The 14,533-nt window shown below is 44.2% G+C and overlaps 1 protein-coding gene across 2 annotated transcripts in view; it reads right to left on the reverse strand.

The window, feature by feature from the left end:
* Positions 1-14,533, reverse strand: part of fbn1 (fibrillin 1) — a 190,866-nt gene that overhangs the window by 133,449 nt on the left and 42,884 nt on the right. For both annotated transcript variants that reach the window (XM_037539934.1, XM_037539933.1), the window contains exons 8-9: positions 9,956-10,081; positions 5,932-6,057 (exon numbers count right to left, since the gene is read on the reverse strand). In XM_037539934.1, coding sequence (XP_037395831.1) covers positions 5,932-6,057; positions 9,956-10,081 — 252 coding nt within the window. The remainder of the gene's footprint in view (positions 1-5,931; positions 6,058-9,955; positions 10,082-14,533) is intronic.

Genomic DNA, 14,533 nt, shown 5'->3' on the forward strand with positions numbered 1-14,533 from the left:
CAGATCAAATAAAGTCCAGTTCGGTCCGATTTCACCAACATTTACTGAACATCAGATCAAATAAAGTCCAGTTCGGTCAGATTTCAACAACATTTACTGAACTTCAGATCAAATAAAGTCCAGTTCGGTCAGATTTCAACAACATTTACTGAACATCAGGTCAAATAAAGTCCAGTTCGGTCAGATTTCAACAACATTTACTGTCAGTTTCCTCTTTTTAGATCACGTCATGTGGAATAACTTCCCTCTGACTCACTTTCTTCTCTGACTGCTGTTTCTCTCCTCGTCCCTCCCCTGTGTGGCGTCACTCACTCGAGTCTCAGAGCTCATCGTAATGCACAGATCTGATTGGCCGAGTAGCGTCATGTGGCATTTACAGCGCACGTGATTGGTCTGTGAGTCTCCCGGACGCTAAACTGGTACAGTAAAGGCTAGAAAAATGACGCCGATTAAAACAGGACCACCCTGTCAAAATTAAATTCTCCATAGTTTATCGGTTGTAGGTTCAGGTCCGCATAGGACAGCATCTGGGTCCAGACTCGGACCGCAGTCCGCCTTTTAGTGACCTCTGCTGTAGACGGTTCTATATGAAACCTATATAGAAACGTGCTCCATATAGCACCCGAGAGAGTTATTCTATTGTTATGATGTCAAGCTTGTAACAATAGAACGGCTTTGGGTGCCGTATATATATCACTGTTTCCTTTTCCCATGAAGAACCATCTTTTTCAGAGTCTACACTCTCAGCAAAACACGTTCTATGTAGTACCAAATAAGAGTTCTTTGGCTTGCAGCAATGGTGAAACCGTTTTTGGATGCTGTATTGAACTCTTTTCATAAAGGTTGCATATAGAACCAGAACCATCTACAGTACATTCTCCATCAATCTGATGCAAAGAACACTTTAATCGTGCAAAGGGTTCTCTGAGAGTTCATGCTTCTTTATGCATCCATTTTCTTAACTAAAGAACCCCTAAAAAGCCATCTTTAAGAGTGTACACTCTTAAAAAGATGGTTCTTCAAGGGTTCTTTGGTAGAGAAAATAGTTTCCTTTTCAAAAAACGTCCACATAGAATCACCTACAGCACATTCTCCATTGGTCTTGTAACAATAGTGGAACCATTTTGTTGCTATAGAACCCTTTTTTTAAGAGTTCCATATAGAACCATCTACAACATATTCTCTGAAGAACCGTTCTCTGAGTGTTCATAGTCCCTTATGGATCCATTTTCTCTACTAAAGAAAACATGAAGAACCATCTTTTTAGGAGTGTGCACTCTTAGCAAAACAGGTTCCATATAGTACCAATTAAGGGTTCTTTGGCTTGTAAGAGTAGTGGAACCCTTTTTGGGTGTTATATAAAACCCTTTTCAAAAAAGGTTCGATATAGAAGCATCTACGGCATTTTATTCATCGATCTCAAGAACCCTTTAATGATATAAATAACCTTTAAATCATGCGTAAGGTTCTCTGAGTGTTAGGAGCCCTTGAAGAACCATCTTTTAAAAGAGACAGACAAGTATAAGATCAGATAGTAAGACGATGTTCGTTTTGGGAAAAAGAGCCCAGTGATCTCATGTGTCTCCATTCTCCTCATTAAAGTCTCAAATTTTCCAAAATAATAACATTCATCTTTCTCTACAACGGAACTACAGACAGGAACTATTACGCCATTTGGCTGACGCTCTTATCCAGAGCGACTTACAATTCGATTATTTTACACAGGGAGGCAGAGGTGGTGTTGGGAGTCTTGCCCAAGGACTCTTATTGGTATAGCAGATGGTGCTTACCCAGGTGGGGGATTGAATCCCAGTCTACAGCGTAGAAGGCAGAGGTGTTACCCACTACACTAACCAACTTCTTCCAAAAACCATTTCTCATCCAGCAATAGAGTCGTTGTCAGTTGTGATGCTGTAACCATTAGAATTTGTATCTGGATCAGAAGCATCTCCTGTCTCCTTTTTGTCTGTGACCTTTACTCCTGAGGAATTTTAGGAGAACCACCACAACCTCCTCCTGAGCTAGGAACGAGGAACATTTAAACAGTTGAATTGTCCTCTGTTCAGATCTGATTCTGGACCAGAACCGCGAGGCCTTCATACACACTGCTGGTTTATTTCCGATGGAATAGAATAATGAAGGCCTATAAAAAAAACTGTAGCTGTTCTAGATCTTCATAGTTCACATGTGCAGCTCTACATGTGAGCTGTTCCAGATCTTCACAGCTGGATGGCACAGCTTTGGATGTGAGTTGTTCTGGATCTTCACAGTTAAAATGTGCAGCTCTGGATGTGGGCTGTGTTAGATCTTCACAGTTTGATTGCACAACTCTAGATGTGAGATAGTCTAGATCTTCAAATCAAATCAAATTGGATTGTGCAGCTCTGGATATGAGCTGTTCTAGATCTTCTGATTTTGGCAGCAGAGTTCTAGATGTGAGCTGTACCAAAATGTCCTTAAGAATGTAGTCTTGAAAATGAGGACTATAAATATGATCTCACTGGGAGAGAGAGAGAACGAGAAAGAGAGACAGAGAGAGAGAGACGGAGAGAGAGAGAGACAGAGAGAGAGAGACAGCGAGAGAGAGAGAGAGAGAGACAGAGAGAGGGAGAGAGACAGAGAGAGAGAGACAGCGAGAGAGAGAGAGAGAGAGAGAGAGAGACAGAGAGAGAGAGAGAGAAAGAGAGACAGAGAGAGAGAGACGGAGAGAGAGAGAGACAGAGAGAGAGAGACAGCGAGAGAGAGAGAGAGAGAGACAGAGAGAGGGAGAGAGACAGAGAGAGAGAGACAGCGAGAGAGAGAGAGAGAGAGGGAGAGAGACAGAGAGAGAGAGACAGCGAGAGAGAGAGAGACAGAGAGAGAGAGACGGAGAGAGAGAGAGACAGAGAGAGAGAGACAGCGAGAGAGAGAGAGAGAGAGACAGAGAGAGGGAGAGAGACAGAGAGAGAGAGACAGCGAGAGAGAGAGAGAGAGAGAGGGAGAGAGACAGAGAGAGAGAGACAGCGAGAGAGACAGAGAGAGAGAGAGAGAGACAGAGAGAGAGACAGAGAGAGGGAGAGAGACAGAGAGAGAGAGACAGCGAGAGAGAGAGAGAGAGAGAGAGAGAGAGAGAGACAGAGAGAGAGAGAGAGAAATCTCCCACAACCTCCTGATAGATAGAGAAATGAAGGGTATTTCAGGAGCAGAATGAGTCATATTTCCCACCGACGTCTATCCCCTTGACCCTCCCCTCTCCCTGTCTCTCTCTCTCTCTCTCTCTCTCTCTGTCTCTCTCTCTCCGTCTCTCTCTCTCCCTGTGTCTCCTCTCTCTCTCTGTCTCTCTCTCCGTCTCTCTCTCTCTCTTTTCTCTCTCTCTCTCTCCCTCTGTCTCTCTCTCTCTTTTCTCTCTCTCTCTCTGTCTCTCCTCTCTCTCTCTCTCTCTCTCTCTCTGTCTCTCTCTCTGTCTCTCTCTCTCTCTCTCCATCTCTCTCTCACTGTCTCTCCTCTCTCTCTCTCTCTCTCTCTCTCTCTCCGTCTCTCTCTCTCTCTCCCTCTGTCTCTCTCTCTGTCTCTCTCTCTGCATTTGTCTATCTTTTCCTTCCTATCTCATCCCCCTCACTCTCTCTTTCTCTAACTCAGCTCATGGATAGAAAAGGGCTCATTGTTGTGAAAATCACCAACGCCCGACTACTGACCTAAATTCTGCTGCACGGGATTCTGGAAAGGATTCAGCACTGTTCTAACCTGTGTGTGTGTGTGTGTGTGTGTGTGTGTGTGTGTGTGTTCAGTTACAGAGGGGTCAAGAATGAGAGGAAGCGTGTGATTATTAAAAAGAGTTGATGGTTTAACCCTGACCTTGCTGACCTGCACATGGCCTGATCTTCCTACCTGCTGTCCAACAATAACACAGAGCAGGGCATGCTGGGAGAGTCTGATCTCCTGATCTGCTGTTTTCTCTGTGCAGTCTGCTATTGGACTGTGGATGGGCTGCACAAACACAGATTAAGCTTAAACTTAAAGGTTTTTCTGTTGGTCCAGCTAGTGAAAAAATCATCAGGGTAAGATTTAAATCATCGTTTTCTTAGTTAAATAAACCCAAATGTAATATATACACACTGCTCTAGAGTCCAGTGGCGGCGCTTTACTCCACTGCATTCCACGCTTTGCATTGCGCTTGGTGATGTAAGGCTTGGATGCAGCTGCTCGGCCATGGAAACCCATTCCATGAAGCTCTCTACGCTGTTCTTGAGCTGATCTGAAGGCCACATGAAGTTTGGAGGTCTGTAGTGATTGACTCTGCAGAAAGTTGGTGACCTCTGCGCACTATGCCCCTCAGCATCCGCTGACCGCTCTGTCATTTTACGTGGCCGACCACTTCGTGGCTGAGTTGCTGTCGTTCCCAATCGCTTCCACTTTGTTATAATCCCACTGACAGTGGACTGTGGAATATTTAGTAGTGAGGAAATTTCACGACTGGACTTGCTGCACAGGTGGCGTCCGATCACGGCACCACGCTGGAATTCACTGAGCTCCTGAGAGCGACCCATTCTTTCACTAATGTCTGTAGAAGCAGTCTGCAGGCCGAGGGGCTCGGCTTTACACACCTGTGTGTCAATGTTCCTTCAATATACATCAAAGTTCATTGAATTCACAACTCATATACTAGCAGATTGATGGTTTTCCACAAGGGGGCACTATAAGCATTCAAATCACAGCTTTAAAACAGAGGAAACCCACACCAGCAGGATCACATGAATGTGCACGCGTTGACCTTACAAATCACATTTATATGCAGTAAATCGCTGAACACATGCTAAATATATACTAAGTGGCAATGTAATTTTCTTTTGAGTGGGTCTGGGGTGACCAGCGCAGAGAGGTCAGGTGGCTCGAGTGATATTCCTACTCATAAAGTCAGCATTTCTGCACTTTGATTTTATGATTTTAAATTTAATCTCAAATTAGAGTTTCTATTTAAAGTTCAAATGACCAGTGAGTTTTGTATGTAATTTGAGCTACACGGCTATCAGTGTCGAGAGCAGCCTTGTTGCTGTTTATTAATGCTGCTGAATCCATCATGGCAAACGATCAAAAGTTAATGTCAAGTCAGGTTTTTAATCACAAATTAAGGTTTTAGTCGCAGATTTGTTAATCCACGTTTAAAATTAGGTGTTGCAACACAACGTGTTCAAAATAAAACACACTATGAGCACAACATGCTGTTCATGGCATGTAAAACTACAAGAGCAATGCGTGGACTGTTTAAGTATAAAACTATTATCTACTGAAAATACAGTTTAGCAACCACAGTTGCGTTTTATTGTTAAAATGTTTAATAATAAAAAGCTTTTCTTGCTGTATTGGCGCCCAAAGCAACTCACACTTTATGCCTCCTGGGTGCTCGTCTTTTTCTGCAAAGCCCTTTTGGTGCCCCGAGCTGAAACATGTTCATGCCGCCTATATCCTGTGAGCTTTTTCTGTGCTGACCAATCATATAAATCTGAGGGAAGACGTTCAGTGACGGTTCAGTGACGGTTGTAAACTGATTTTAGCATGAACACAAAAAACAAGACAGCATTGATCAACACGCACCCAATGATGTGGTTGGTTAGTGTAGTGGGTAACACCTCTGCCTTCTATGCTGTAGACTGGGGTTCGATCCCCCACCTGGGCAAACACCCTACACTATACCAATAAGAGTCCTTGGGCAAGACTCCCAACACCACCTTCACCAGCCTGTGTAAAATGATCAAACTGTAAGTTGCTCTGGGTGAGAGTGTCAGCCACATGCCATAAATGTAAGACAAGCTTCTTGCTTGCTAAAACACTGATGGCTGTTTAGAAACAATGTAAATCCCCTGTTTTCAAGCCTTTAAAAGCCTGTTCCGAGATGTTTGATTGTTTTTGTTTGTTCTGGGATCTGGAAACGGAACGGCTCGGCCCGAAACTCACCGATGCAGCGCGACCCGTCCAGAGCAGTCTCAAATCCCAAAGGACACCTGCAGAAGTAACTGCCGATGGTGTTGGAGCATTCGCCACCACTGCACAAGCCTGGGATGTTCGAGCACTCGTCAATGTCTGGAAAGCAGAGAGAGGAGCAGAGCGAGAGGGAATGAGAAACACTGCTGTAAACATCCTTTACTTTCAACACAAGTCAATGGAACCAGACTTTTATTCCAAGTCATTTCGGGCCGTTTGTTTTTGGGCCCGGTCATCATGAAATGTACATACTGGGGAAATGACAAAAGGCATTTTCACATTATATCAAAAACGGGAGAATGCGAGAAGGACCCTCACCCACCTCTGCGTTGAGATGTGTGTCAGAATGCAATGCATTATGGGACAGTAAGAGAGCATGTATCAGCACCAAATCACAGCACACACACCAAATATTTTCTTTTTTTCATTATATATTTTTAATGTTATATATATTTTAAAGCAAAAACTGAATTAAGAGAGCCTGGACTGCCGTTCCTCTTACAGTCCATTAAGCCACATACATTTTTGGTGAGTTAGAACCACATTCATGTGAAACAATTTATCTTTTGTTTTATTTACATTTTTTTGATAATTTACATCAAACAAAAGCCTGTCATGATGTGGTAAGAGGCGACAATGTAACCGCATAACTGACACATTGAACCCTGATTTCTCCGCTCTCCTTCCTTCTGGATGAACTTTATGCAACACCCAATCAGCTTGTTGATGTGTGTCATACCCAGAGACACACAGACACCCGGTAAGCACCAGATACTATCAAGTGCAGACTAGATACTCTGTGCATCTGACTTGATAGCACGTGGTGCACACTGGATTTGTTTCTAAAAAAAAATACACCACCATCGGTCAGTTTCCCACAGAATGTAGACGGACACACAAATCCAGAAGCTCCACACGGTGAGAGGCAGATGACGTGTATCTCAGCCCCTCTTCATAGGCTCATAACTCCGGTTGTGAGTGTTGTATGATCGCGTGATGAGATGGAATGGAAAGGGCGGCTCTACGGATTCAGGAAGGGTTTGGACTGGAATTCTGGGCTGGATTATCCCGAAGAGAGACAAACAGTTTGTGGACCTCATTGCAAAGGGTGCTTTGAGTGTCCATGACTCCCTATAAAACCATTTTCTTTACTAAGGAACCCTTGAAGAACCATCATTATTGAGGGTATACTCAATTTGTATAATGTTTCATGAACATCACCCACCCTGCCTGTCCGTACAGCTGGTCATGGGTGTGTAGGGCTGCTGGTCCAGACTCTGAGGTGAGTGAGCTGGGCTGGGTCTAAGTTCATATTCACATCAAATTAACCGTGGCAGAGTGATAGAGCCACACCAGGAACCATGGCAGGTCCAACCAGGGCAGATACTGGTCTGAAAATAGTCCAACGCAGTCTGAGGTTCTGCCGGCTTTCTCAGGATTGTGTTATTATTTCTGGGCAGAAGCAAGTGAATCAAATCATCACCATGCACCAACTCCTCTGAGCCCGGTGGACTCGCGGCGAGGGTATGTGTCAGTATTATGGCTGGTCTGCTAGGCTGTAGCTTTTCCCTGGGTCCAGAGACTCCCTCTGTGCTCTGTGTGCCCGGTACTGGCCTTAGCGAAACACAGCTCCAGTAATGAGCCTTATAATTCAACGGAGTGGGACTAAAAATAGCCGCCCTCTCCGTTCTTATAAACACACTCCAGCTGGGAGAGTGTATGTTTGCATGTGTGTGTGTGTGTGTGTGTGTGTGTCTGGCAGCTTGGAGGTGAAGGCTGGACTGTTTCTCCTGTGAACACCAAGAGAACTCTCTCTCAGTGAGAGGTCAGCCGAGCCCAGACGCCACTCATTGGGCAGCTGCAGGGTGTATTGCTTTTGTCCCGTGTCCTACATTGTTCTCGTACTTTCGGTTTTCTGTTGTCTCCTGAGCTCTACTGGAGACTCTGGTGTGGTTCTTTGTACCAAGAAACAGTTGAAGTACGTTTTCCAACCTCTCCTCATCCCTTAACAGGGCTAATTTACATGTAAATTATGTCCAGTTCTTCTGGCACACCAATCCTAGACCACCCAGTTCTAGCTTCCTCTGTGCTAAAATAAGAAAAGAGATACGAGATAAAATAATAAAGTATTCTATTGTTCAAGAAAAGGAAGTGTCACAGCAAATGAACCAGTCGCAGTGTAAAAGCCCATAGCTGACTAAGACTACATTCAAGTGATAAATCCCTCCTTTGGCCATCGGCTCGGTGGTAAAGCGATAAACAAGCTGCCCGTACGGCAGAACCACGTCTATGACGTGCCTCTCAATTCTGCAGCGTCAAATTAACAACCACACTCTGACACATGCAGCCCAACCTTCCTTTCATAGTTACGAGCCCACCCGGCCAGTGAGAGTTTAAACACAGACGTTTCATAAACTAGAAGGCTTTAATTGGGTTTAATTTAAGGCCTGAACTGGGCCAGATCAAATCCAAGTCACTTCTTCAGCTCCAACACCATCATTAAACCTGCAGTGTGGTTCTCTCTGAACTCAACAGTAACAGCTTCATACACACACCTCCTGTCTTCAGAAGAACAAATCGACAACAACGACCTATCAGTTCAGTGCCTGCATATAAAACTACATGTCTCAGTGACTAAGCTGGGCACTTTAGTTTGGGCTCACAGAGAAAAAGTGAGTGCAGTCTGCAGCACCTCAGCAACCTTCTCAACCTTCTGTGGCAGCAGCTATAACCAATAAGATTAAGAGACCTTTGATAGAAATTTCACCTCCGCAATCAAACCCAACGAGCACACACAGTAGGGGGCAGTGAGCACACTTGCCCTGAGCAGTGGGCAGCCCTATCCAGCAGTTGGGAATAAGGTGTCTTGCTCAAAGGGACACCTGTTGGCTCAAGGGATCAAACCGGCGACCTTCCAGTCACAAGGCTGGTTCCCTAAACTCCTGTGATTTCAATATGAATACCTTCACAACTCACACTACAATAAATCACACTATCCTAGGATTTCAGTCATGCGGTTGCCACATTTGGGACCGAATTCCTGGCTTTGCTGCTCAGCACGAACATAACTAGAGGTGAAAGATGACTTCATTTACTCACCTGTCTCTGGAAGAGGAAAAACGTTGGTACGATTGCCTGCGATCCTTACACAGCATCCCCTGAACTCCTGGTCCCACTTAAACTGCCGGAAGGCTACCAAATTTGTGTTTTCCTCATGTTTGTATTTATCTCATACACAACCCCTCTCACTATTCTAGAGTCTCTCAAAGCATTTAAAAGCACAGAAGCCCACCAGCTCTTCACGTCAGGGTGGGTAAAGGACCCCATGGAGTTGCATAAAGAGGAGATAAATTCTGATCATAGGAGGGAAACAACTTCAGCTCATTAACTCAGAGGTGATCAACGCTGGCCTTTTTATCAGTTTTACTAATGTTAACAGCCGAGAGATGAACAGTAACTAACGAAGCTGCAGACCCCCGCTATAACTTCACTATCTGTTTCTGATTTAAATGACGTTTCAATGGACAAACATAAATGTTAAATATCAGACTGAAGGTTGTTGGATGGAAAACAACGTCGTGTTCAGTAAGTTTGCTGGTGCAGTTCGCTCAGAGTTCAGCTCCAGTCCTGAAACCCCTGCCCTGCATAGCTGCGGTTTCCTGGTTAAAATTCCTGATATTATTAGCTAATTAATCCCTGAGCTGAACGAGATGTGAACAGCAGAGCGAAACACTGAATTATACAGTGCAAAGGCTCCAAACCTGGAGTGAAAACACTGAATTAAAGGTCTGAGTGTCTCTCGGCTTCCGTCACGTCTTGCAGGTGAATCATTCACAAAGCCCAGCGAATTGAAGGCACTGAGCAGCGCAGTCGCTCCCTGATTTGGGTGGGTGGTACAAGGCAGGTAAGTCCCACCTGAGATCATTTCGGCAGCACAGTATTTGAACAGAGAATGACCAGAGACAGAAAAGATCACAGGTCAGTCTAAGGAACTCACCTTCACATTTCTGACTGATCTCGTTGAATCGGTGTCCGGCAGGACACTTGCACTCGAACGAGCCGACGGTGTTGATGCAGTTCCCTCCCTGACACAGACCAGGAATGGCTTGGCACTCGTCCACATCTGCACCCACAAACGCAGAGGCACAAATACGCTGTGAACTAATGTAAAAATGTCTGCATGAACACACAGTCACATGAACTGATGCACTGAATGTGCTCAACCCAAATGTGTACATAGTTTCCACTGGAGTAAAATACATCAACATAATTTTGTAATTTTGCCAACATATATTTTCATTCATGTAAAAATAATGCATACATTTGAATTAATTGGATAAAACGTGAAAATATCAGGTGGTGCAACCATCCAAACATAAACTATGTTTCCAAAAGTATTCGCTCGTCTGGCTTCACACACACATGAACTTGAGTGACGTCCCGTTCTTAATCCATAGGGTTTAATATGATGTCGCCCACCCTTTGCAGCTATAACAGCTTCAGCTCTTCTGGGAAGGCTTTCCACAAGGGTTAGGAGTGTTTATGGGAATTTTTGACCGTTCTTCCAGAAGCGCATTTGTGAGGTCAGACACTGATGTTGGACGAGAAGGCCTGGCTCACAGTCTCCACTCTAATTCATCCCAAAGGTGTTCTATGGGGTTGAGGTCAGGACTCTGTGCAGGCCAGTCAAGTTCTTCCACACCAAACTGGCTCATCCACGTCCTTATGGACCTGCTTTGTGCACTGGTGTGCAGTCATGTTGGAGCAGGAAGTCCCCAAACTGTCCCCAAACTGTCCCCACAAAGTTGGGAGCATGAAATTGTCCAAAATCTCTTGGTGCTGAAGCTTTAAGAGTTCCTTTCACTGGAACTAAGGGGCCGAGCCCAACTCCTGAAAAATAAGCCCACACCATGATCCCCGACCACTTCGTGGCTGAGTTGCTGTCGTTCCCAATCGCTTCCACTTTGTTATAATCCCACTGACAGTGGACTGTGGAATATTTAGTAGTGAGGAAATTTCACGACTGGACTTGCTGCACAGGTGGCGTCCGATCACGGCACCATGCTGGAATTCACTGAGCTCCTGAGAGCGACCCATTCTTTCACTAATGTCTGTAGAAGCAGTCTGCAGGCCGAGGGGCTCGGCTTTATACACCTGTGGCCGTGGAAGTGACTGGAACACCTGAATTCAGTGATCTGGAAGGGCGACTGAAGACTTTTGGAGGGTATAGTGTATCTGCAGATCAGGTACACTATTAAAAAAGGTCTTACTTTAAAAAAAATTAAATATAAAATTCAAATAAAATAATTTGACACTTTATTGTTATTATTTGACACACCTTTAAGAAAAAGTGGGTATTTTTGAGTTACAGTTCTACATATTTAAAAAAGATTGCTCTTCAAAGGTTCCTTGTTTGCAGCATATGGTTCCTTATGCTTGGTCTATATAGAACCTTTTTGAAGAAGAGTTCTTCTATTTTCACAAGCTCGACATCGTGACAATAGACAAACCCTTTTGGTGCTATATAGAACCATTAGATCACATTCTCCACCAATCTGAAGAACCATTTCACTTTTTTTCAGGTGCTACCGAGAACTCTTTTCGAAATGGTTCTGTATAGAACCACATACAACACATTTTCTATCAATCTGAAGAACCATGTCACCATGTGAAAAAAAATGTAATCATGCAAATGATTCTTTGAGTGGATTTTATAGAGAACCATGGACTTTACTAAAGAACCCTTGAAGACCAGTTTACCATGGGAGCTGGTGTGACTCCAGGAGAGCCTTAACAATGTGTGAGTTCAAGAACCAAAGGTTTCTATGTCAGAGTACGATGGCTACAGTAAATTTAATGAATAATAATTGTTATTAATATGTAGTTGCGCCAGTTTAGATTTTCTAAGTGGTAAAATTGATGATCCTGTTTTTTACTATTATTATAGAAAAAATAAAACAGGGAATAAATTCTAGCAGAAAATAACGCAAATCACGTCCTTTTCATTCAAGAATTTCAGAATTTTTGGAATTATCATTTTGAAAGCTTCATTTGTCATTGAACAAAATATGCAACAGACACACACGTGTATTGGCATGTATCGGAAACATGAAACAGACACGAGCTCCTGAGTGTATGTGAGACTGGTACATGTGTGGAGTGTGTGTGTGTGTGTGTGTGTGTGTGTGTGTGGTTTGGCACACGCCCTCAGCACATGTCAATTACATCAACTCTCTTATAGCTGTGAATTACAGTTTAACAGATGCACACACACACACACACACACACACACACAGGCTATTTCTAACACAAACATTCAGTGTTGAGAGAAACACTTAAAAATATAGAGTGCACAGCAAACGTGTGGCAGCCAAATAACTGTACACACAGGAATGCAGTCCTTAAACACACACACACACAAACACACACACACACACACACAAGGTGATAAATAAGGGCAGTAGGGAGTGAGACAGAGATTAGCAGAGCAGCACATAGGAAAGAAAAATTATGAGAAAGCAAAGAAAGAGAAAAGGAATGCAAGATGGAAAGAAGGAAAGAGACAGACAGAGGGGTATGAAGAGAGAAAGAAGGGAGGTGGACAGGAAAAGAGGACGTGAGAGTAAGAGAAGCGAAGGAGAGGAAGACATAGAGAGAGAGAGAGGGAGGGAGAGAGAGAGAGGGAAGGAGGGAAGGAGGAGGGGGCGTCTGCTAATTCTCCTCAGCGTGGTCAGACAGCCAGACGTTAGAGGAATTTACTCAGCTGGAGGACGGAGCGTCAGGGCCAAACAGAGCCGCGCGTGGCTCGGGCTCAGGAAAGGCCTCAGACACGACCCACAGTTTGGCTCCACATCACTCTGATACACTGATTAAAGCTCGGTCCAGGGTGCACCTTCCCCTAGAGCAGCCCGCAGAGCGGACGATTCCGTCCAGGGGGATACCAACCGCTCTCCAGAGCAGTGGGTCTCTCAGTGATAGACTCTAGGGAAATACGTGTTCCTGTCTCGTATTCTAGAGAGCTGTGTTTTCTAGGTACAATTTTTTTTATTAATAAGCATTTATGTGCTGAACTCTAGCAAAGCCAACAGGATTTCAACATGCTGAACTTTAGAGCAGCAGGTATTTAACACAGCGTACTCTACAGCAGCAGGTTTTCAGCAAACTGCGCTCTAGGGCAGCACGTTTTCAATGTAGTGAAATCTAGAGCAGCACGGTTTTAACATACAGCACTCTAGAGCAACACGGTGTAACATTCAGCACTCTAGAGCAGCACGGTTTTAACATACAGCACTCTAGAGCAACACGGTTTTAACATACAGCACTCAAGAGCAGCACATTGTAACATTCAGCACTCTAGAGCAGCACGGTTTTAACATACAGCACTCAAGAGCAGCACATTGTAACATTCAGCAATCTAGAGCAGCACGGTTTTAACATACAGCACTCTAGAGCAGCACAGTTTTTAACATACAGCACTCTAGGGCAGCACGGTGTAACATTCAGCACTCTAGAGCAGCACGGTTTTAAACATACAGCACTCTAGAGCAGCACCGTTTTAACATACAGCACTCTAGAGCAGCACAGTTTTTAACATACAGCACTCTAGAGCAACACAGTGTAAAATTCAGCACTCTAGAGCAGCACGGTTTTAACATATAGCACTCTAGAGCAGCACGGCTTTAACATACAGCACTCTAGAGCAACACGGTGTAAAATTCAGCACTCTAGAGCAGTACCGTTTTAACATACAGCACTCTAGAGCAACACGGTGTAAAATTCAGCACTCTAGAGCAGCACGGTTTTAACATACAGCACTCTAGAGCAACACGGTGTAAAATTCAGCACTCTAGAGCAGCACGGTTTTAACATACAGCACTCTAGAGCAGCATGGTGTAACATACAGCACTCTATAGCAGCACGGTTTTAAACATACAGCACTCTAGAGCAGCACCGTTTTAACATTCAGCACTCTAGAGCAGCACAGTTTTTAACATACAGCACTCTAGAGCAGGACGGTTTTTAACATACAGCACTCTAGAGCAGCACAGTTTTTAACATACAGCACTCTAGAGCAACACAGTGTAAAATTCAGCACTCTAGAGCAGCACGGTTTTAACATACAGCACTCTAGAGCAGCACGGCTTTAACATACAGCACTCTAGAGCAACACGGTGTAAAATTCAGCACTCTAGAGCAGTACCGTTTTAACATACAGCACTCTAGAGCAACACGGTGTAAAATTCAGCACTCTAGAGCAGCACGGTTTTAACATACAGCACTCTAGAGCAACACGGTGTAAAATTCAGCACTCTAGAGCAGCACGGTTTCAACATACAGCACTCTAGAGCAGCATGGTGTAACATACAGCACTCTATAGCAGCACGGTTTTAAACATACAGCACTCTAGAGCAGCACCGTTTTAACATTCAGCACTCTAGAGCAGCACAGTTTTTAACATACAGCACTCTAGAGCAGGACGGTTTTTAACATACAGCACTCTAGAGCAGGACGGTTTTAAACATACAGCACTCTAGAGCAGCACGGTTTTAAACATACAGCACTCTAGAGCAGCACG

The sequence above is a fragment of the Pygocentrus nattereri genome, chromosome 7 (assembly GCF_015220715.1).
Source record: "Pygocentrus nattereri isolate fPygNat1 chromosome 7, fPygNat1.pri, whole genome shotgun sequence".
NCBI classification, from domain to species: domain Eukaryota; kingdom Metazoa; phylum Chordata; class Actinopteri; order Characiformes; family Serrasalmidae; genus Pygocentrus; species Pygocentrus nattereri.